General features: G+C 43.8%; 1 protein-coding gene and 1 long non-coding RNA gene across 4 annotated transcripts in view; one reads left to right on the plus strand and one right to left on the minus strand.

Annotated features, from left to right (window-relative positions):
• LOC138265365 (uncharacterized) overlaps positions 1–23,797 on the plus strand; it is a 110,151-nt gene that overhangs the window by 57,432 nt on the left and 28,922 nt on the right. The window lies entirely within an intron of this gene.
• The window catches only part of LOC138265363 (dehydrogenase/reductase SDR family member 4-like), a 129,709-nt gene that overhangs the window by 20,000 nt on the left and 85,912 nt on the right, over positions 1–23,797 (minus strand). For all 3 annotated transcript variants that reach the window (XM_069213009.1, XM_069213007.1, XM_069213008.1), the window contains 2 exons: positions 9,153–9,287; positions 8,848–8,910 (listed from right to left, as the gene is read on the minus strand). In XM_069213009.1, the coding sequence (XP_069069110.1) occupies positions 8,848–8,910; positions 9,153–9,287 (198 nt within the window). The remainder of the gene's footprint in view (positions 1–8,847; positions 8,911–9,152; positions 9,288–23,797) is intronic.

Here is a 23,797-nt window from a genome sequence, read left to right on the forward strand (position 1 = left end):
CCACCAGAACTGCCGCCACAGACCCCGCCGCTAGCACCGCCGCCATAGACCCAGTCACCAGCACTGCCACCACAGACCCCGCAGCCAGGACCGCCGCCACAGACACCGCCGCAAGCACCGCCACGACTGACACTGCCGCAAGCACCGCCACGACTGACACCGCCGCAAGCACCGCCAGCGGCCCCGCGACGTCCTTAGACAGTGGCACCACCCCAGACATGGCTACCATCCCCAGTGGTCAGTCGCCCAATGCTGGTGGTGAGTTCAAGGACCCTGGGCAGCTTCCATGAAGCAGCATTGTCATCACAGTTGTCACCTGCATATGGAATGCGAAGCCGCAGCAGTGTGGGGTATGTCTCTGCCTCCATGGCGTATCATGCTACCTGTACCTCGGCAATCTCGTGACACACACACCCAGGAGAGTGTATTGTTCCGGCCACACTGCACGTGGAGCACTCTGGGCACCATGCCCCCTCCAGAACCAGTGGAGAATGACATCCACTACCTCAGTGCTTGGCAGGATGAAGCACTCTGGGCACAAAACCGCCTCCAGACCAGTGGAGAGATACATCCACTACCTCAGTTCTTGGAAGGATGAAGCACTCTGGGCACCATGCCCCCTCCAGAACCAGTGGAGAGATACATCCACTACCTCAGTCCTTGTCAGGATGAAGCACTCTGGGCACAAAGCCCCCTCCAGAACTAGTGGAGAGATACATCCACTACCTCAGTCCTTGGCAGGATGAAGCACTCTGGGCACAAAGCCCCCTCCAGAACCAGTGGAGACTGTTATCCACTTGAGAGACTGTGGCTTTGCACTCCCCAGGATAAAGTAGTGGGCAAACCACCCACTGGAAAGACTTGAGAGACTGTGGCTTTGCATTCCCCAGGATAAAGCAGTGGGCAAACCACCCACTGGAAAGACTTGAGAGATTGTGGCTTTGCACTCCCCAGGATAAAGCAGTGGGCAAACCACCCACTGGAAAGACTTGAGAGACTGTGGCTTTGTACTCCCCAGGACCAAACTGTGGGCATGGAGCCCCCTCTTGGAGCAGTGGTGTCGTGCATTCTTCAGGGTGAGGTGCCCGCCCCCCCGAGGGGCCTGTATACTTTCTATCTAATGTGTGACCTCGCCCATGCATTTTGGGCCCAGTGGTCCAAGGACAATGATTGGTGCACTATCCGGTCTTGTGTATTTGGTGTGCATAATTGTATATACTGGATTTTGAATTTTGATAATATATTTCACATGATTACATTCGTTCAAATCATTTCCTTTTGTCCTTGCCTTCTTCCAGGGGGTAGGGGGTGTATATGTAATGTTGCAGTATGTATTTGTGTGTATGGTGTTGTGGGTGGGGGTGGGGGTGTTGTGTGTTGCGTGTGTGTGTCACTCTCTTTTCTCTCCCCCCTCCCCTGTGTTGTAGGTGCAGTACTCACCGTGGTTGTCGCCACCGTCAATGGAGCTCCTGATAGAGGAGCAGGAAGACCATCATCAGCATTATCAGCAATTCGGGCTCCATGGCATCCTGGTTCCTCCTGGGGTGTGGAGAGGTGAGTGTTTTCTCTTCTGTATACTGTTTCCGCCATGTTTTTGTTTGCATTTGTGCCGCCCCGGAAAAGGTGGCGGATAGGCCTGTTGTGATAGGGTGGGAGGTACATTGTCTTCCGCCTGTCTGTTGGCGGTGTCCGCCGCGCTTTTTGTTTGTACCGCCGTGGCAGTCGGAGTGTTGAAGTGGCTGGCGATGTTGGCGGTTTCCGCCACGATCGTAATCCCATTTTTTCTCCACCGGACTGTTTGCAGTATTACCGTCGCTTTAACACCGACCGCCAGGGTTGTAATGAGGGCCAAAGACTGCTAATCCACAAGAAGCAAGATAGATCAGGACCTGTGGTACCAGGGCTAGGAGATTGACACAGAGGAGAACCAGGACAAGGTGACCAGGACCAAGAGGATCAGAAAGAAACCGGGCAGAGATGGGTTTAACCAAAAAGGGCCATGATGTCCATAAGTTTGTGACAACAACTGCACTAGGACAAGAAGTGGCAGGGTGACCAGAAACATGGGACTAACACTAGGATGGTCAGGTCCAACAGAACTATGTCCAGAAGAAACCAAACTATAAGGAACAGGGCCAAGAAGATCATGGGCAATGGGTATAGAATATTGAGAAGGACAAGGACTATGAAAAACAAGAATAGCATTACCTTGGCCAGGATTACCAGGTTGCTCAGAACAGGGAAACATGCAACCAGAGTCAGGAGGAAAAATTCTGAAAGAGGACCAGGAATCAAAGAGTTAGGAGAACTAGAAAGAAAAGCACTAAGAAGATCAGGACCTTGAGTACTAAGATCTTGAGGACCAGGGTGAGCAGGAAAAGGAGGCTCAGGACCAAAGCCAGGAAGACTAAGCAGACTAGACCTGAATGCTAGGCATATAAGTGAAGCAGAACAACCAGGACTTGGGGTGGTAGTACCAGGGTGAGGAAGATCAGGAGGGCCAGAACAGCCAGAGCCAGGAAGACTAAGGGGACTGAAACTGGATATCTAAGAAGACGAGGACTAAAAAGACGAGGCTCAGAAAGCCCTAAGCAAAGAGAACCAGGACCAAGAGGGCTCAGGTCATTGGGTGCAGTGCTAGAAGGGCCATGAGGGAAAAGCACCAAGCCAGGAGGACAAGAATGATCCAAATCAGAAAGAAAAGATCTAAGACGACAAGGTCTAAGAGTACCAGGACATAAAAGGCCAGGTAGACCAAGGGGACCAGCAGAACCAGGATCTGATGTGCTAGGAATCAGATGAGCAGAGTGAGAAGGATCAAAAGAACCAGAAGGAATGGACGAGGGTAAAGAGGATCTGGAAAAAAAGAAGAGCTAGGAGAAGGGAGACTGAAAGGACCAGGGTGGGCAGGAGGACCAGACCTAACAGGATTAGACACACAAAGAACCAAACAAGGAGGACCAGTAACAAAAGGATCAAGTTAAGTGGAAACAAACAGGAAGAGGACACAGACTGTGACCACTAGGAATAGGAAATCCACTACTACTCATACCACACTCAGTGTGATAAAGACTAGGAGAACAAGACCAGAAGCTTCAAAAGGAGATGACCAGGCACCAAAGCAAGCAGGACAAGAGCCAAGAGGACCAGTGGGACCACAACCAAGGATAAAAGGAAGCTCACATAACAAAGATCCAGTAGTGTTAGGACCTGGCATACCAGGATAAGCAGGAGTAGGGCAAGGAGGTAAAGAAGGCCCAGTACAAGAAGGATTACAGGATCCATGACTAAGCCAGGTGGCTATGAATAGTATGACCTAAACAGGGAGGATCAGGAGTGGACAAAATGGATAATTTAGTCCAGAATGACAATGAGCAGGGTGACCAGGGCATAGAGTATTGGGGCATGTTAAAGCAGGACCCAGCCAACTAGTCAGGTAAGGAGCAGCGGACAAAAGATATTTAGGCCAGAGACCAGATAGGGGAGGATTAAGTGGACTAGAAGAATCAGAATAAGAAGGACCAGAAATCAGGCTAGGAGGACCGGAGCGGACAAACTAAGGAAATCAGGACTTGACGTTCCAAGTGGAGCAGGGGAGTTAGGGACTGAGTTATAAGGACCAGGCTAGCCAGGATCAGGGGAACGAGGACAACTAGAGACACAAGGATCAATATCACCAGACCAGGATGCAAAAAGCCCAGAACCAGTCCAAAAAGACCTAATAGGAAGACCCATAGCCAGTGGAGGAGTATCAGGTTGACCACAAAGGCTAGGACCAGGGCAAGGAGAAGCAGAATGAACCAAACCAGGATCATTGGTGAAGATTAGTAGTACCAGGATCTGGAGGCCCAGGAAAGATTAATACCAGGATGAGCCAGGAGAAGGTCAAGGAAGGCCAACGTCAGGAAGGGCTACAACCAGGATTACCAGATTCCAGAAACCAGAACCAGTGACCAAGGCCAGAATAATAATCAGGAGGACCAAAACAACTCAGAAAACAAGGCTTGAAAAGGACTAGTAAAGGGACCAATGCTGAAAGGTACAGAAGGATCTTGAAAAGAAGGAAGTCGGGGAGCAGGAGAACACCTACTTGACAGTAGGCCACATGTATTAGGATAGCCCTTTTGTAAATGGTTCTTGTTCATGCTTTTTATGCTGCCAGCCCCTAGAAACTCCCACGTCTTCAGTCCATATGTAAAGCTGGTAAGTATGTGTTGAAAAATCAGAGCATGCAGAGTGAAAAAACCTGGAACTGTTGCACTCTGACCTCTGAGTGATAGAAGACGCTGTCTGATACTGGCACATTAGTCTGAGAGTGGACCTGTGGGCACAGAGACTGAAACCTGACAGAAGAGTTTAAAGGTGATTACGTGGAAATGAATGTGTTTTCTGAAGGATAGCAGAAAGGGTTTGACGAAGTCAGATGGCTGAAGTCAGGAGAAAAGGTCAATGGCTAACAAAGTGGTCAAAGTTCTGTGGAAATAAGGAAAAGGGGACTCAGGACCATAGAAAGGCTCTGATGAGCAGAAAAGCGGGTGATGGAGGCTCCAGGTAGCTCAAAGAGGGTTTCTGTATGACCCCCACATTTTTGTGCTTACCTTCCTTGTGCATGTATGTGTAATGGATATGTAGCAGGTGTGTAGTAGTAAGACTCCATGGGCCAGATTTACAAGGCCCTAGTGCCACCTAAGCCTCACTTTTTGAGACGTTCCGGTGGGGCTAACCACTTGCCCACTTTTACACGGAGGTGTAGCACCACTTTTTGTGGCTTTACACCTCCTTGTAAATATAGGCCCCACTGACTCTGTTTTCTGCATCAGAGGGGTGTGCAATGGGTGTTGCAGTGTGCGTTCCACCGCAACACCCATAGCTTTTGGCACTGCCCCAGATTAACAAGAATTCATATATCTGAGGCAGGTTCAAAATTGATCGCCACCACAGGGGTGGCGTTAGCATCACACAATGAATGAGGACTACTTTGATCCCTCCTCGTTTTTTGCTTTTTCTATGTGTGCTGCATTTTGCAGCTCACATAAAAGAAGCAAAATGCCATGGATGATTGTTTTATGAGTAGGAAGGGACACCTTCCTGCACATAAACTATCACACCCCTCAGCACAGACACCCTTGCACTATTGTGCAAGTATGCCTGCGTTGGTGCAGGCTGCTTAATTTAGTGCCAACGCAGGGGGAAACGCAGGGGTGAGCCGTATACTTGCAAATATGGCGCATCTCTGAATGTTAAAATGGGTACAGCATGGCACTGCTCATTTTCGCACAGCACGCACTGCAACAGTTTCTTGTAAATCTGGCCCCTTGTGTGGTGAAAGTCTGGATGTTTAGATGGGTGGAATGTATTTTGCATGACATGATGAAGAGTAGATACAGCTTCCATACACAGTGGGCATGTATTGACTGCAACCCTTTTGGATGGAGAGTGGCAACCCAGAACCCAGGTGAGGGAGAAAAAGAATAGGCTGCCCCAAGAAATTCTGTGAGGTCCTTTTTTTATTAAAGAGCTGCTGCATGAGTCTTCCTGAGTGACAATATTGGATAGATGGTGGGAGTAAGGGGTAGGTCAGAGGTTTCACTTTTCAAAGTTTCAAACTTTCCAAGCAGGGCTGCCCTTTTGTCTGTGCCTGATAACTAGGAGTGGGTAGAGCGCTTGGAATTTGACTGCAGAATTGCGCAGAGTTACATTAAAACTCTGCAAGATTACCCAGCATTCCTCCAACGGGAAGAAATATGCACATAATGCTGCTTGTGCTGTGATTTAGCACCAGGAGCATGTTCCACACTGACAAATCAACATAAATGGCACCACGAGGTGCACCAGAGGGCGCAGCTACTCAAGTTGATTTTACTACCACTCAAGTAGATTTTCTACTTGAGTGGCAGCCTTCCGACTGCGAGTGGTGGCAAACATTTGTGTTAGAAATATTGAACCAGATGTCCTTGTAGCGACCGGAATAAGCACTAGGAGATGCTAAATCTTTCTCATACTTGCCGTTCTGGAGCTGTGCGAATGAAAAAGATTCCGCCGTGCATCGGTTTGTGGAATTTGGATAGAACTCCGCCTTACAAGTGTAATGCAGAATCATCAAAATTCCACCAATTCCACATGCAGAAAGAGTGTCTCATCTACAGCTACTAATAACTGTTCAGAAAGGTTGATGACAGCTAGGTGCTGAAATATTATGCTTAATGTTGACCTTGTTTTGGATACTTCTGCTCGAAGCCAGCACTATTGCTACTGCGGAGAGTCACCATCTAGCACACAGGCTTAGTCTGAGCTGCAGCCAGAAAGAAACATTTGAAAGAGAATCAATCAAATCAGTTTTGTTACCTCAACAGTTGATACTCGTTCTCTATGAAACTGTTAAATGATCGACCTGCAGGTCACAAGAATGTGGGGTAACAAAATGTCTCTGTTTATTAATTGTATCATTTCTGAAAAATATTTGTAATAAAGTAAATAAAGTCAATGAATAAAACTCTCCGTGAGTTTCTTTGCCTCTGCTGCCTTTATATCTTTCTCTGATTCACTGGGATAATGCATTCATTTTCCATTTACATTTAGTCCAATTAATTATAGTCCTATTCCTTTGCTTGTGGCCCCTCAACAAAATACTTCCTCTGGTGGCCTGACAGAGGAGAGGCTGTTGAAGGAAGGACTTTATACTGTCTATCCTAGTTAAACTAAAATCTGTCTGTAAGGGACAGGAAAAATTAATGACCCCATCATCCCTGGAGAAACCTCCCAACATGTGTGACTATTAGTTTTTTTGTCTTTCAAAAACAAACTCATGCTTTGGGAGTTTGTTTTTGAAAAACAGAAAGATTTTGAAACGTTTTCTGGCCAGAAATCATGTCTTACAGTACTGTTTTTTATATATTTTATGCTTAAACAGGAACCACCATGTCACAGTTCCTGTCAATGTAGAGCATTGTCAACAGGCCAGCGGACAACTCTAAATTTGGATGGCAGAGAACAAAACATCTGCCATTCTGAGGGACCTCCGCCGAAAGGTAACTCTATCCACAAAAATCTAAATCAGGCCCACAACTTTTTATTCTTGTGTGAGGAGACTGGATAAAGCCTCTTAATTATACTATGTTGGTCACCTCATAACTGTTTCTATTTTGATAAAAACATCCATAATATTAGAAGGTTCTACTTTACTGGGACACAACATTTCCAATTCTGGATTCTGCTTTTACAATCATTGTTCATAGAAGTATTAGTCTGTGCTGTTCAATTGAACTGACGTGGAATAAATATTGTCGGAGTGCACTGATTTGCAGCAAAAAAAATGTTCTGATAACACAGAGCCTTTTGTTAATCCTATATTTGGCCTTTGTACTTTCCATGGTTTGTGACTAATCGAGTGTACATAGCTTTGGAGGAGTCAACAACTTTATCTAGCCTTGCAAAGGTTCTAATCATCTTTATCATTAGTCACCGATGAAGGTAAAGGAGTAGGAGCATTGGTAGAGCCCAAGTGAGCTCCAGAAAGACCCTCCCAAGTCACTATATCTTGGCTCATGGTGTAATATAGTGACATTCTGTGCCACTCAAACATTTGGGAACGGGAAACCTATAAGTTACTGCTTGCATGTAAGCCGCTGTTAGCACTAAGGGCCTCATTTTACAAAATCACAGGGTTTGTAACCAAAAAGTGCTTATCATTATGTACAAAGGCCTTTCCAGTCAATCACAGAGGGTGAAAAATTGGCACCTGCCTAATGAATATTAATTAATCACACTGATCTTCAACCCCATGAGATTGAGTATTTGGTGAACTATAGAAACAGTACATAGGTCGCTTTGCAAAATGCTATTCCTTTCGCAAAGAGTTTGTGCCAAATTTGCGACCACTTTCTGTGAATGAAAAAATATGATACATCAGGACCCTAAATTTCATAAGGAGATGGATGCCAATCGTGTTCTGTTTTTGTTTGCAGTTCTACCTTGTATAACTTACCTGCTGAAATCTGCATAAGGCACAATAAACTACATTTAAGTTATTTAGATAACATTTCTTAGTTATTTGCATGGCTGTAAGGAAAACAGTGGTGAATCTCTGTTTGCCAGCAGTGAAGGTTTTCTACTATTTGTATGTCTGATGGTCAAACAGTGCAGAATCTCTACTTTTTATTCAGTGGCAGCGTAAATACAGAAGTTTTTCTGCTACTCGCATGACCAGCAGCCAAGCAGTGCAGAATCCGTTCCATTTAACAAGCGGCAGAATAAATAGTGAAGTGTTTCTACTTTTTGCACATCGCTGACCAAACAGTGCAGCATCTCTCTTACTTCGGACCCGATTTAGGGTTTGACAGAGGAGTTACTTCATCACAACGGTGAGGGATATCCTGTCAGCCGAAATATGAATCCTGTAGGACATAATGGGATTTTTATTTTGGCAGACAGGATATCCATCAAGGATGTGATGGAGTAGCCCCTCCACCAAACTCCAAATCAGTTCATCATGACGTTTCTCTGCTATTTTAAAAGCCTAAGGCTAAATAGTTCATAATTTCTACTACTTAGATAGCGGCCAAGTAAACGGCAGTGAAAATTCACTATTTACCCAGCAGCCTAGTAAATAGCCACTAGCATATATAAATACCTGTCTATGTTTTTGTCTTCAATATTCAGGCATCAATATTGTGGTGAAACGGAATTTATCCACCCGATATTCCATACCCGTCCATGATGCAGCTGTACCGACATCCTTGAACCCCTACCTTACTCTACCTCTCTCCACCTCTACCTCTCTGTCTCTCTCTGCGCCTATCCTATCCTTACATTCAGTCACAGTTACAATGTCAACAGTAAAAACCTTACCTCTTGGAAATCGCCCTGTCTCCCCGACACGGTCTTCATCCTTTCTCCAGCATCTATTAATGACTAGACACAATTCAGTACGTTTTATTGATTGTTCAAAACCTTTGGCACAATATTAATAGCAGATGACTGCTCACATTGTGAGGGATTTGTCCTTTCTTGTTACTAACTAGTTATGAATGAGCTGCTATTGATTGGGGCAGGTGTCTCAGCCCAAGAAAAAAACTCAAAGATATCTGTCTGCCTCCTTCCAGATCTCAGCTGGCATGCCCCCTCCCTTCTCATTCATTTCTTCATTGACTTACCCGGGTACTGTAATCAGTTCTGATAAGGCCTGGTGCCAGGCCATTCACTCGAATATTCATAGGTGCCAAAGCTGGGGCCAGAACCTTGATCAAGCCATTTACAGCCGTCTTACTGACACTGTATGGACCAACAGTCTGTGGAAAAGCGGGAAAAGAAAGTGTTACATATAAAAGTGTTCAGACGTGACATCATTCACTTACAGCTAGAGATGTTCTGAGAATGAAGTGTGCGACAAATTTTCCATCTACAACTGAGAAGCACTGACAACTTCTGCTTTTTAGTACATCTAGTAGTACCTGCAGACAGTGAATGAAAGAGTTAGTAATACAGATTTTTTTATATTGTCTGATGATGTCTTGCAAACTAGACATTGCTGCACCAGACAACATCAGCTCACAGAGAGAAACATGCAACACTCCAAATGGGACTGTAAGCGTGATCAGATAAAATGGCACAGCTATCAACCCCCACTCTTAGCTGTTTTTTTTACTACCAAACCAAATGGAATAGGGCCCATTGTTTAACCTTGTTTTAAGGCCAGTGACCAGCGGCGGCTCCTTCTCTATGGCGGAGGAGCTTCGCCCCTCGGCAGCAGCAGCTGTAAATTGAAAACTAAAAACAATGATAAACAATGTTTATTATAGTTTTTATTTTTCAATGGGCGGGGCCATGGGGGATGACAGGGACAGAGGGGGAGTGGTACAAGTGTGTTTGGCCCGCCATCTCAGCAACACAGTGCTGGGTTGGAGAGAGCAAGACAGACTCCCAGTCTGCCTGGGTGCACAAAGCCAGGGCGCTCAGGCCAATCCTAATGCTGCTCTCATGCTGCCAGCACTTCTGGACTAAACATAGACTTCTAATGTAATCTTAGACTTCAGGTCTTACCTTAGAGTTCAAGTCTATGTTTACCTTTGTAAACAAGGCCCACTGTGTTTGATCATGTATTGTGTTGTGAAGAGACGATTGCTTTCTAAGATGGGAGCAAATTTAGTTAATTCAAAGTGAAATTATTATAAAAAGGTTAGCTTACACAACTTGTTGGAAGTCCTGCCTTTGAGATGATCATAAATGCTGGCATGCACACGTCTTTTTGGCTTTAAGAGTGGCACAAGGCTATGGAAAAATATAAGAAATTACAGATGCCTGAAAAAGGTACTTTTGACGTTAAGAATATACGCTGTATGTTTGACAGTATTCTACAACTGAGACCTGTTCAGTTTGAAGCACTGAACAAATGGGATACAAGAGCTAATTTAAAGGCTCAACAGAAAAGGTTGAGATGTGAGGTTGGTAACGTTGTATACTAGTGGACGAGTGGATGGACTAAATTAAGGATTAACCAAAACAGAATTAAATTATAAATGAGAAAATGAATTATAGAGAAGATTCTGATGAAGAGGGTGAAGTGTCTAGTTATTTGACAAAATTGTACAAATGAAGTCTAAGAATAAGAATTGAGCAAAATGAGTGAGAAAGAATGAGATATGGAAATTGATGGGATGAGTGTTCATGCAGCGATTTAAGTGGATTTAAAAAACATTGTTGTGGAAGATCTTGATTATTACAAGATTCAGAAATTGACTTATGATGAGCTAGTTTTTTTAAATTTAGTAGTAGGGAAGATGGCTCGTAATATGTATGAAAAACTGGAGAGCGTGGCTCTGCAGTCGAGAGTGGTTATGAATAAAATGAAAAAATTCAAGTCTGACAATATTAAAGTGATGAAATTTGAAATGCAAAAAGAAAACACTATGACTGGGAACAATGTTTAGAGAAATTGTAGAATTAATCAAAGATTGACAGAATTTAGAAAAGGTGAGAAGACAGACTAGAATGAAAATCAGCTGAAAGGTGAAGTGAACTAAGTCATGGGTGTTTCGGAATGAGATGGTGTTGTGGGAGAATTCCCATTGAAATATCAGAAAGCATTGGCCCGACTTAAGTTCCTGTTACGTGGTCCAAACAGCATTTGTGAACTTTTATGAAATATTTTCCAAAGCTTAGGGAAAGCTTGAAAAATAAAAGGCAGGTAGAATTGTTACCTTGTTTAAGCTACTGTGGAGAGTTCTGGATGCATTGATTTTGAATATTGTCTCAAAAGATTTGTGGATTGATTTCAAATTGGTAGTGAAGTGGCCACATGAAAAATTAGAGCCGTACGCTGACTTATGAGCTTTCATCTGTAGTGATGGAAAATTATACACAAGTTATTAATCATTTGAAAACAAAGGTTTCAGTGAAACAGGTTAATTGATCTAAGATCATGAGTGTAACTCAAAATGCAGAGGAGTGGGTACATGCATACTATGAAAGAATATGGCAGGTTTATAGTCAATATGGTGGAATGGAAGATACACTGAAAGAAGGTGTTTCCTTATTTGTTTTGGCATTTTTGCTGGGTTTGCATTTCGAGTTGAGGTCACAGCTTCAGAAATGTGTGATGTGGTTCAAAGCAAAGATGCTTGATGAGATCTTGGCACACATGACATATTGTAGTGATCATTGTGATGCCGAAAATAAATTTACAAAAGATAAGTTGATGTTGGCACAGACTGAATTCTTTCAGCAGGGAGGACAACGATTTCTTCCTCAAAGACGTGATGTGCACCTTCGGCATGGGCAGCAAAAAAACAATGGATTAAAGCCATATCTGTGACTGGGGGTGAGTGTTTGCATTGTCAGCACTCCGTCCATCATCCTTTTTGTGTTGCTAATGTCGCCCTAAGTGGGAAGGGTATGCCCAGACGTGGGTCCCGTGCTTCCCATGCCACTGGATTCAAGCTAGCCTGGCTGATGAGGGGTGAAACCCCGAAACCGGTCCCAGGATGCTTGTTTCCAGTCCAGGGAAGACCTGGCCTGGCAGTTCGGGCTGGACTGTTCCCATGGGGAACAGGGTCAAGACTGATTTGCATATGGCTGGGTCCAAACTGGAATGGCATGGGCAGCAAAAAAACAATGGATTAAAGCCAGATCTGTGACTGGGGGTGAGTGTTTGCATTGTCAGCACTTCGTCCATCATCCTTTTTGTGTCACCTTCAGCGTCCTTCACGAGGTGGACTAAATGGTTTTCGAAGATCAGGCAGAGGTTTCAATAACCATGTTAATAATGGTTGGATGAAATCTCGAACTTGAACATATGTGGTAAAGAAAGACACTGGAAGAGAAATTGCAGATTTAGGGCCTGATTTAATACTGGCAGACTGGTTACTCCGTCGCAACAGTGATGGATATCCTGTCTGCGGAAATCAAAATCTCATTATCTTCTGTGGGATTTAGATTTCAGTGGATGGGGTATCCGTCACTGTTGTGACAGAGTTACTAGTCAGCTGAGTTGTAAATAAGACCCTTAGGGCCAGATGTAGGAAAGCTTTAGCAATTCACAAACGTCGAAAAACGCCATTTGCGAGTCGCTAAAGCGCATCTGGTATGTAGAAATGCATTTTACGAGTCGGAACCGACTCACAAAATGCATTTCCGAGTCGCAAATAGGAAGGGGTGTTCCCTTCCTATTTGCGAGTCGCACTGGTATGCAATTCCATTTGCGACCACGAAAGCGGTCGCAAATGGACTCGCAGTTACCATCCACTTGAAGTGGATGGTAACCCAGTCGCAAACGGGAAGGGGTCCCCATGGCCTAAAAAATCATTTTTCAGAGCAGGCAGTGGTCCAATGGACCACTACCTGCTCTGAAAAATACTGAAACAAAAGGTTTTGGTTTATTTTTCAAAGTGCAGCTCGTTTTCCTTTAAGGAAAACGGCTTGCACTTTGAAAAACAAAACTGCTTTATTTAAAAGCAGTCACGGACATGGAGGTCTGCTGTTCCCAGCACGCCTCCATCCCCGTGAGTGCCCAGAATCAATATAGGGTCGCAACCTGCAACCCACCTCATTAATATTAATGAGGTGGGTCTTTGCGACCCCATAGCGACTCGCAGAAGGTGTCTGAGACACCTTTCTGCATCCCAAATTGCGACTTCCATTTTAGGAGTCGCAGGGACTCGCAAATTGCAAATCACAATTTGGGAAGTTGCTACATCTGGCCCTTAATGTAAAGCAATATGCTAATGTGACACAAATGTTGCCCAAATGAACACTATGCAGTAGACTATCAATTCAAGGAACACAAAGAGATGACACAATCAGCGGTTGCAGCCATACCAACACTTATGAAAAAATGCAGAAAAGAAAGCAGTTCAATGGATTTACGACTTCTGTTCTAGTTTAACACGCTCAAATGCAGAATAATGCAATGGGATTCTCCAGACATTTACACTTCAGCAACATTTAGCTCAAGCTCAAATGAAACAATCAGTAATAGGTAACACTTTTCCTCAATATTCAGCTACACTCTCAGTTTTTATAGACTATGTCAGGTACAGTGATGATGCCTGAGCTGGGTGGAGGACTGTAGACTTCGTGCAGTTCTAGAGGCAGAAAATAAAGGCCTATTTATAGAATGAGAAGTAAAGGGCCATCTCTTATTATTGGATGTTAACAAAGGTGCTACCTGTTCTACAGATAGACCAGAGGAAATTTCAAATGATGGTTAAAGAAGCAAATGTAGTAAGCATTTCATAGGAAGATGTGACTAATACATTGTCAGCAAATGTTCCTGTAAAAGAGGCTCAGCTATAAAAAATAAGTAAAAGAGAGGACCCCTTACTTCCAGGGGATACAGCACTGAAGTGAGCAAGAAAAATGAATTGTTTTGCTCTTTTAATGGAGTTGTGAGCCTAATATTGATGTGGTACTTACTGACAGTTGATTTATGTAGAATAAATGGCAATGCATGTATGTTGATTGGGTGAGTGATAAGTGCTTTATGTGAGTAGATTCTAGGAGAAAAATAATTTTTCTTGTCAGCTATAAATCAGCATGAATTTATAAAAATTGTGAAATAAGTGTAGTAAATCTGTTAGTTCCTTATCTGTTATGTAATTCAATTGTACAATTTATTCCACACTGCTTGGTGTTTGCATGTAAACACATCACCAGGATGTTGATTTCTAAATTAAATCAAAATAAACAAACATTGGTACATTGTGCTGTATAAATCCTTAACAAAGTGCCTCTAAATTAAGCATGACTGCTTTTGTGCTAAGCTCCCAGAGGGTAAAGCATAGGTTAATTTAGTAACTTTTGTGTTTCACACTGACAAGGATTGTGGTTGTTGCTTATGAAAGGTTTCACTCCCTCGAACAATAACCCCAATTTATTACACCTAGTATATGGTCCCAAAGTGTACCCATGGTAAGTTAAATGTCAACAGTGGGCCACAGCATGGACATTGTAAGTACACACGATTTGGCTCTGCTTTTTCCAAGTTTTTAGGCATTTTAATGCATTTCTGCTCCAATATATGAAAACTTTACTATATTTTTAGCAATAGTTTTTCACTTTTGTGCTGTATTATCAGGGGACTTCTTTGACTCCATTTTCAAACAAGGGGCCGGTTACTGTTGCCAGTCAACTTATTGTGGTGAAGGGTCTGTGAGAGCCCTCCCCGGTCTGTGGCAGCGGCGCCCGTCTTGAGGGTAGAGGTTGGGGGGCGGTCTAGTTGTTCGGTCTGTTTTCTTGGCTGGATCACCAATCTGCATTTAAGCCGAAGGGGATGCAGCCGTGCAGCGGACACGCGCAACGGGCGCGCCAAAGGCGTGCCTAAGGCAAGCCCGTCTGCGCCCATCCGTGCCCGACAGGGCCCGGGGCCCAGGCTCCATGATGCTGCCTGCTCTGCAATTGGGAACCTAAAACTATGGAAAACAAAGGTTTACCGGTGGTGAAGCTTAAAGTTTCAACTCAATCAGTGAATTTAGAAACTAAGAACTTACAATATATGAAATATGGCCTGATTAATGTGCGCTCTTTAAGCAAACACTGTGTGGAAATAAGAGAGATGATTAAAGCGTATATTTTGGATTGTCTCTTGTTGGACTTTTTTTGCTTATGCAGGTTCATCCCCAATCTTTTTGCCTTCTGCCTCCTATTTTTTCTGACCCGTTGCTGTTGGCTTTTGAACTCGGAACACTTTACCACTGCTGACCAGTGCTAAAGTGCATATGCTCTCCGTGTAAATTGTATGTAATTGGTTTATCCATGATTGGCCTATTTGATTTATAGTACATCCCTAGTAAGGTGCACTAGAGGTGTCAGGGCCTGTAAATCAAATGCTACTAGTGGGCCTTCAGCACTAGTTGTGCCCCCACATTAGTAGCTCTGCAATCATGTCTCAGACCTGCAACTGCAGTGTCTGTCTGTGCAGTTTTAACTGTAAATTCGACTTGGCAAGAGTACCCACTTGCCAGGCCTAAACCTTCTTTTTTCTTACATGTAAGGCACCCCTAAGGTAGGCCCTAGGTAGTCCCAAGGGCAGGGTGCAGTGTATGGTTAAGGTAGGACATATAGGCGGTCATTCTGACCGCGGCGGGCGGCGGTCGCCGCCCGCCATGCGGTCACCGCCGAATGACCGCACCGCGGTCAAAAGACCGCGGCGGCCATTCTGGCTTTCCCGCTGGGCCGGCGGGCGACCGCCAAAAGGCCGTCCGCCGGCCCAGTGGGAAAGACCCTGCAACGAGGAAGAAGGCTCCGAATGGAGCCGGCGGAGTTGCAGGGGTGCGACGGGTGCAGTGGCACCCGTCGCGATTTTCAGTGTCTGCAAAGCAGACACTGAAAATCTTTATGGGGCCCTGTTAGGGGGCCCCTGCACTGCCCATGCCCACGACACCCGTTCCAGCCATCCTGTTCCTGGCGGTAAAAACTGCCAGGAACAGGATGGCCGGAAGGGGGTCGGAATCCCCATGGCGGCGCTGCAAGCAGCGCCGCCATGGAGGATTCCCTGGGCCAGGGGTAAACCGACGGGAAACCGCTGGTTCCCCTTTTCTGACTGCGGCTTTACCGCCGCGGTCAGAATAGCCCAGGAAGCACCGCCAGCCTGTTGGCGGTGCTTCCGCTGCCCTGCGCCCTGGCGATTTGAAACCGCCAGGGTTGGAATGAGGGCCATAGTAATGTGTTTTATATGTCTTGACAGTGAAATATTGCTAAATTCGTTTTTCACTGTTGCAAGGCCTGTCCCTCTAGCAGGTTAACATGGGGGCTACCTTTAAATCTGATTAAAGTGTAAATTCCCTTTGGGAGTGGATGGACATGCGGAGTGTGGGGTCTCTGAGCTCACAATTTAAAAATACATCTTTTAGTAAAGTTGATTTTAAGATTGTGTGTTTGAAAATAACCACTTTTAGAAAGTGAGCATTTTCTTGCTTATACCATCTCTGTGACTCTGCCTGTTTGTGGATTCCCTGTCTGGGTCAATTTGACAGTTGGGCTGGTTGCACCTCACACTAGTGACACAAAAGGAGCTGGGGGTTAGCCTGCATATCCTGATGAGCCATCTGTGCCAGGAGGAAGGAGAGGAGTGGTCACTCACACCTGAAAGGGCTGTGCCTGCCCTCACACAATGCAGTCTCTAACCCCCTGGTGAGTGTCTGGGGCCTGGCTTGGGCAAGGCAGGATTTCACATTCAAAAGAGACTTAACTTTGAAGTAGGCCTACTTCAAAGGATATATTGGGTATAAGAAGGGCCCCCAAAACCACAGACTTTAGAAACACTTCTGGAAACAAGAGGAACCTCTGCCGTGAGAAGAGCAGAAGAACTGAGGAAGAAGAGCTGCCCTGCCTGTCACTGTGCTTTGTGGAGCTATCCTGCAGTTGCTGCTTCTGCCAGAGTAAGAGGGAAAAGACTGGACTTTTTGTGCCTTCCTTCCTGTAAAGAAATCTCCAAGGGCTTGATTTGGAGCTTGTCTCCTGTTGTTTGAAGTCTCAGGGGCAGCAAAGACTTCTGTATGCCAGTACCTGGAGCCTCTGGAGAGAGTCCTCCTCTGCTCTGTGGTGCCCTTCCAATTCCTGACACCCTGAAAGGAGAAGCTGGCAGTCCAACAGTGAGAAATCCACACACAGAGCGCAGTGCGGGGAAAAGATCGGCACGACTCCGATCTGCAACAGAAGAAATGATGTGCTGCCGGTTCCGCGGTTGAAAATCGACGCTTGCTGGAAAAAGGACTGAAGAATCGACTCTCGGAGCTGGAGAAACGATGCGCAGCATCGCTGATGGAGGCTTGGAGATCCCAACCCGTGCTGCATGATTTTCGGATCATTGTGCGGCTGGATTTCTGACGCAAACACCGCTGGGCGTGTAAAAACTACACAAGGCCTGCCCGGACCCAAGAGTGCTGACCGGATTGACGCATCGCTCTCCTGCGGAGAGAAGAAACAACGCGCCCGACCCAGCAAAAGGAGAAACGATGCAAGGTCTCGCTCGTTAGTGAAATCAACACATCGCAACCCCTTTTTGACGCACACTCACCCGTGCTGGGTTATTTTTGACGCACCCAAGGTACATTTTCACGCTAACAATGTTAGTGTGTGTTTTAATCTACATAAAGACTCTTTTTGCTTTTTAATTGATAACTTGACTTGTGTATTGTGGATTTTTGCCGTTTTGGTCTTGTTTTGTTTAGATAAATATTTCATATTTTTCTAAACCTGTGTCGTGTCATTTTGTAGTGTTTTCATTAAGTTACTGTGTGTTTTGGTACAAATACTTTACACCTAGCACTCCAAAGTTAAGCCTACTGCTCTGCCAATCTACCAAGGGGGTAAGCAGGCGTTAGATGAGGGTGATTCTTTTTTTACCCTAAATAGAGTGAGGGTCCTTGCTTGAACAGGGGGGTCAGCTGACTGTCAACCAAAGACCCAATTTCTAACATTTCTTTATTACGGAAACAAGAGCCAGAGAGGATTTCAACCCTGATTTTCGGGTTGCCTCTCAACCTGAGTACTTGTTTGCCATGCTTGATAGGATGGGGAAGAAGGGACGAGGGTTGGCAATAATCTTCAGGAATAATTTGCATTGTACCTTCGAACCCCTCAAGGTTAATGCTGCCCTCTGTGAAGGGGGCTATCTTAAGATAAGACAACAACACGTGCTACTTTTTTGAGGGTCTGTTAATTTATCATCCCAGGCCCAAAAAATGCCTTTTCATCTGCTTGGCCAGCGCTTATTGAACCCATTGCCATGGCCCGAAGCCCTTAATATTGGGGGATTTTAACAATCATTTGGAAAATACAAAGGACCTAGCATTAAAGGAGTTACTTGATTTGAAGGCAAGCCTGGATTGCGATAGCACTAGCACAGTTCCCTCACATCTTGCAGGACATACGTTAGTTGCTATTTTCGTTCGACATGATAATGTCTGTAGACTAGACAACTCTCCTGTGGAATGGACGGACCACCATCTGCTAACTATAAAGGCTGCATGCTTTCTGGCCCCTTCTAAGGCTTCTCTGGCACACACTGTCATTGTTAACTGAATGAGCCTCTTACTAGTGATTTGTGCAAAATATGCAATAATAATTTTGTTATTTTAGAGAATTGAGGATTAATTATTTTCTTATGTTTTTTTGATTAATGCACTGTGTTGATGTTAGATAAATTTTGTATAGATGCATTACAATGCGTGTAACTTTTCTATGTATACAGATGATATGTACTTATTACTGGGGGAAGTTGGGGTTCTTACCTTTAAGAAGGCTTACTGTTGAGTTGAAATATGTTGGTGTACAGCACATACAACAAATCACAGTTGAGTGGGTGTATGAGTGGTTATGAGTGTCTGTGAGTGGGTGTGTGAGTGGCTACATGGGTGTGTAAGTGAGTGTGTGAATGTGTGATTGAGTGTGTGAGTATGTATGTGGGTTTGTCAGTGGGTGTATGTGCTTTTTTAATTGGGGTTTGGAGCTGCAGATCTAACACAGAGCACACTGGGGGTCACACTGAGTGGTACAGTGGTTTCACTGATTTTCGCAAGCTCAAATTGTTTTTTGTTTAGCAATTTCTTTCCATTGAGGGGACCCCACAGACCCCTCCATCAGTCCCATGGGGTCAGAGTTTCTCTACTCTGCCCCCTTCTATCACTTTTACATTTTATATCCCCCTGAGAGCCGAATCCTGATGCAGGAAATGATGGCCACAGCTTTCTTCTCAGGTTGCAGTCAGCCAATCACAGCACTGCTGGTGGCATCTGGAGCCATGGTAAATCTGCATCTCTAGATATACATGCATCTTTTTACTTTAATATTGCCAAAACTACTGAACATATTTACAACAAATTACAAAAAGGGAATCTTTCTGTGCAAGATCTACATTTCTGTTAAATTTGGTGTAATTCTATTGAGCGGTTCGGGTTGTAGTCGTGTCTAACGTCCCTATGGGACACTACATGGCAAAAATGCATTTCGGGACCCTCCCTTTTTCTCGGGCCCCACTTGACTGATGATCCCAAAACTTTTCAGACAACAGCTTTAGTAAGTGGCAAAATAGATTTGAAAATGTTAAATGTGTGTGTGTGCCTTAGTTAAAACCCACATTTGTACCTGTTTTGGGATGACACGCCCTTAAATGATATGCCTGAGTCAATATTTTTGACATTTCAATTAAGTGTACAGAAACACAATTCTGTGGTAAACAGTATTTTTGACACAATATTTTTGCTGACAATATTTTTTACCATGAGGTTGTGTCAAAGAACTCTGAGTCACAAGATAACAGTAAAAGATAGAACTTCTCATGTATTTATCTTGCACAAGAACTTCTATGAAGAGGAACAAAATTTCCACCCTCAGCAAGCACATGTTTAGCATTCAGAGTTGGCCTCAAGCTTGTAGCTTGTCTCATTCCACATTGGTTTAGTTTTGCTACTCTCTCTATATTCTACTAAGCTTACTCTTTCACTCTGTTGGCATCACCAGAGACCTTGTCAACAATAAAGGGTTCATATATTTTGTCTCACCTTCCTTACAGTGTACAAGATGTTTGATGCATTCATGATCCCCCACCTTAAAAGTCTCCTCTTCTACATTTCTTAATTTTGCCAACCTCTTTTGCTTTTTCTGTACCTTTGTCACATTGTTCCAACTATTTCATCAATGTCGTTCACAATCGCCCTTCCAGACATCCATGCTAGACATAGCTTGGAGGAAAGCGTATGCCCTCTCAATACTTCAAAAGGAGAACATTTAGTGGTGGAATGTGGAGTCATGTGGCAAAACCTACAGCCATTCACTTGTTGGATATTGGTGAGTATACACACTTAACACAGTTCATACCTTTTAATAAGCCATTAGTTTGTGTGTCATACCGTGAGCTCTTAGGAGGCCTGACACCCCGTTGATTAAAAAAAACACTCACATGCTTGCTCACAAATTAAAAATCATTGTCTGAAACCAAATAATAAAAAAACTTCCCCTGAAAACACATCTTTCAAGACCTCAATCAGAGATATCAAATTAGCTTCAACCACAGTGAATTTCAAGCCATTTAGAACAACAGTTGACTTAGTCAAAGTGAGAATGTGTAGGCAAAGATTTGAAAGGTCTAACTAAATCAATATTGACCTTTTCCCAAGGACAAGAAAGGAACTCGATCATCTGCATGGGAGAATTTCTCACCCTAAGGCCCCTGTTGCAGATAACACTATCTCTCAGGCAATTATTGACTTCTTAAACCATGCTGGGCCACCAGAATATTTCAGATGTCCTATGTTTGTTAAAGGTGGCCTTCATGAGCATCATTGAGAATTCTTTTTATGAAACTGCCTGGGGGTATCAGCCACACTCTTCTCCTTGGGCAAACCATTTTTCTCAAATGAGACAATTTACATCAACAAAGAATACTAGCCGAGTTCTTTTCTCCATTCATTTGCATTGATACTATCATCGATTGTAGGTCAATGGCAGCAAAGAGACAACTCTCATTATCTTCAGCTTCCATATTCCCCAGAACCAAAACTTCCACAAGAAGACATGACAGATTAACTGCTGTGATTTTTGTTTCTACCCTATATATAAAAGATGTCAAAATTATACAGTAACAGATTTGTGGAAAAACATGCACTGCATGGTGAGTGATCTTTTTTTTCTCCAGATAGAAGTGAGACTAATGGATTTTGGTCAGTCTTTATCACAAATGTCCCTCTTCAAATATAAGGATTACATTTTTGTATGTCCCACCAACACGCTAACAATGCCCTCTCAATGATGGAAAAAAGTACTTCTGTGTCTCTTAACATCAGCAATGCATACTCAAAAGTATTTTCAACATCCCCTTCGGTTTGGGTTCAAACTGCTCCTAAACCTGGGTTGCTTTCATCAATGGGGATTGTGCACTGAAAACTAGGATCTTATCGCCCAAGAACCCATGAATCTACCAATTGACTATTCATCCAAAGAATCACTCCCATTTAAACAAAACATTTTTCTAATAAGGTTTGGCGTAGCAGGTGTAATCTGGGATAAACCATGTGAAGAACTTGCTTAGCACAATGAAGGATTTCAACACAACTTTATCATTAGGCGGTGAAGCATCAGTAATCGTGCTGACTAAAGGCCTCATTAGGAGTTTGGCAGTCGGATAAGCCAGCTGCCAAACCCACAGAGAGGACCCCACCTTCATATCAGTAGTGTCCCCCCAAGAATATTACAATGTTTCTGCCAGGCTGACTGGTGGGAACGTTGTATTACGTGTTCCTGCCGGTAGTGCTACGATGTTGGCCTTTGCTCTTTAAGGGAGCCAACCCCAATACCGCAACACACCAGCACCATCGGAATGCGCACTGTCTGCTCGGACCGCCAGCCTCATAATGAGGCCCTACAGCAGGTCTGGGTCCTATATAATTTTCAGACAAGTTCTAAATATTCTGCTCAATTGTTCAGAAACTCACATTTTTGACTTCAAGAGTACTTCCATGTTCATGCATAATAGCTAAAACCTTTTGAATGATCCTGTCATATTCTTTTTTTGTGGCAACATTTACATAGATATTGTCTTGGAACACTGCCACATCTTTGACTCCTCTGAACATCTAGTACATGATCCTCTGCCTGAAGGGAATTTTGCATTAATGAAATGTGCCGTTAGCAGAAACAAAGGCAGTGAAATCTCTATACTCTAGATCTGGAATAGCCTGGTGATAGCCTGCTGCCAAATCAAGCTTAGAGCTCCGCTTAGAGCCCCATATCATAGCCACCAATTCAATGTTATTTGGTACTGGATGGGAATCTATCCAAATGGCTTTGTTTATACTGCAGATGCCAACACATACCCTCAAATGTCCACTCTTTGTGTGGTATGGCTAATGATGACATTACAACAAATATTCAATAGGTTCAATAACCCCTTTTACATATCAGCCGTCCAGGTCTTTTGCTAGGTCTTCCCTCAGACAAAATGGCACACTTTTAAACTTGTGCTTGATGGGTATTGCCCCCTTTTTATTTTGATTTTATGTTTGAAATCTTATTTCTTATGTCTGTTGGCAAAACAGTACGGAATCTGTCAATAATAATTTATTCTGTCAAGTTTTTAGACCAAAACCTGATTTTTTTGCTCCAGATTTTAAAACCATATGGAACAATCTCTGATGAAAGTAACCAAGAACAAACCGTCCCTTGATAGCACATACATTTTCCTGAAGATTTTCCTACCTCTGAATTTTAATATATCTTCAAAGAACTCAGCCAGTTCCATTTTATACCCTTCAAAAGACACTGGCAACCTATCGAAAGTGGCAACGTTTTGGTAAGCTGTATGTCCTTAAAAAATATTGTGATTCTGGCTCCCAATCCACCAGCCTTCAGAACTTTTTGTCTACAATACAAATGTTAGCATATGGCTCAACAGATTACAAAGAACTACCATGCACAAAATCACCATCAACCATGACAATGACCATGTCTTCAGTTCATCATAAATTTTCATGAGTTCCCACTCATCAGGATCAGTTTCAGATACATTCCCTACACTACATCTGCTACATTTACTACTCTGGCAAACCTTGCCAAAATACTAACTTTGGTTCACAACCTGCAGGTGACATTCCTGGCAGGACATATTTTGTTACTTTTATGGTGTGTACTATTATCATAATTTTGAAACATATATTGGTCTTTTTGAAAATGCCTTAGCTACCACCTGGGCTGCCCTGTGAGTCTTATTGTCCTTGGTTCTCACAATGCATACCGAGTCACTCCTGTTGTCCAATTCTTGGGCTGACATTTTTGAAGTTTCAACAATCCTTGCAGCTCTGATAGTCTCTTCCATAGTTCTGTTTCCAGTAGAAAGTAGGTTTTGCTTGATAGCTTTATCTGTACATTTACTGATGAATTAATTCTTTATCAAATGGCCTGTAAAAACCTCAAATTGGCAATTAGCCACTATACATAGGCATCAAGTTCCTCACTAGTCTTTTGTTCTGTTTTGTAAAATGTGCATCTAAGTACAACAAGGTTGGTCGAACATAAAGGGCCTCATTACAAGTTTAGGACGGAAGACCGCCAATTCGTTCTTCCACCTGCCTGCCCTATTATGAGTTTCCCGCTGGTCCAGTAGGAAACTAACCACATTGACTCTGGCTTGTAATGGAGCCAGCAGCAATTTTACGGTGCATCGGGTGCGATAGCACCAGTCACACTTTTCACTGCCTGTAATTCAAGCAGTGAAAAGCGCAACGGGGCTGCCCAAGGGGGCCCCTGCTCTGCCCCGCCCTCCCATCTCTGCCAGCCTTTGCAAAAGCTTGCGGAAACGGTAGTCAGATTA

This window comes from Pleurodeles waltl, chromosome 11 (genome assembly GCF_031143425.1).
Source record: "Pleurodeles waltl isolate 20211129_DDA chromosome 11, aPleWal1.hap1.20221129, whole genome shotgun sequence".
NCBI lineage: Eukaryota > Metazoa > Chordata > Amphibia > Caudata > Salamandridae > Pleurodeles > Pleurodeles waltl.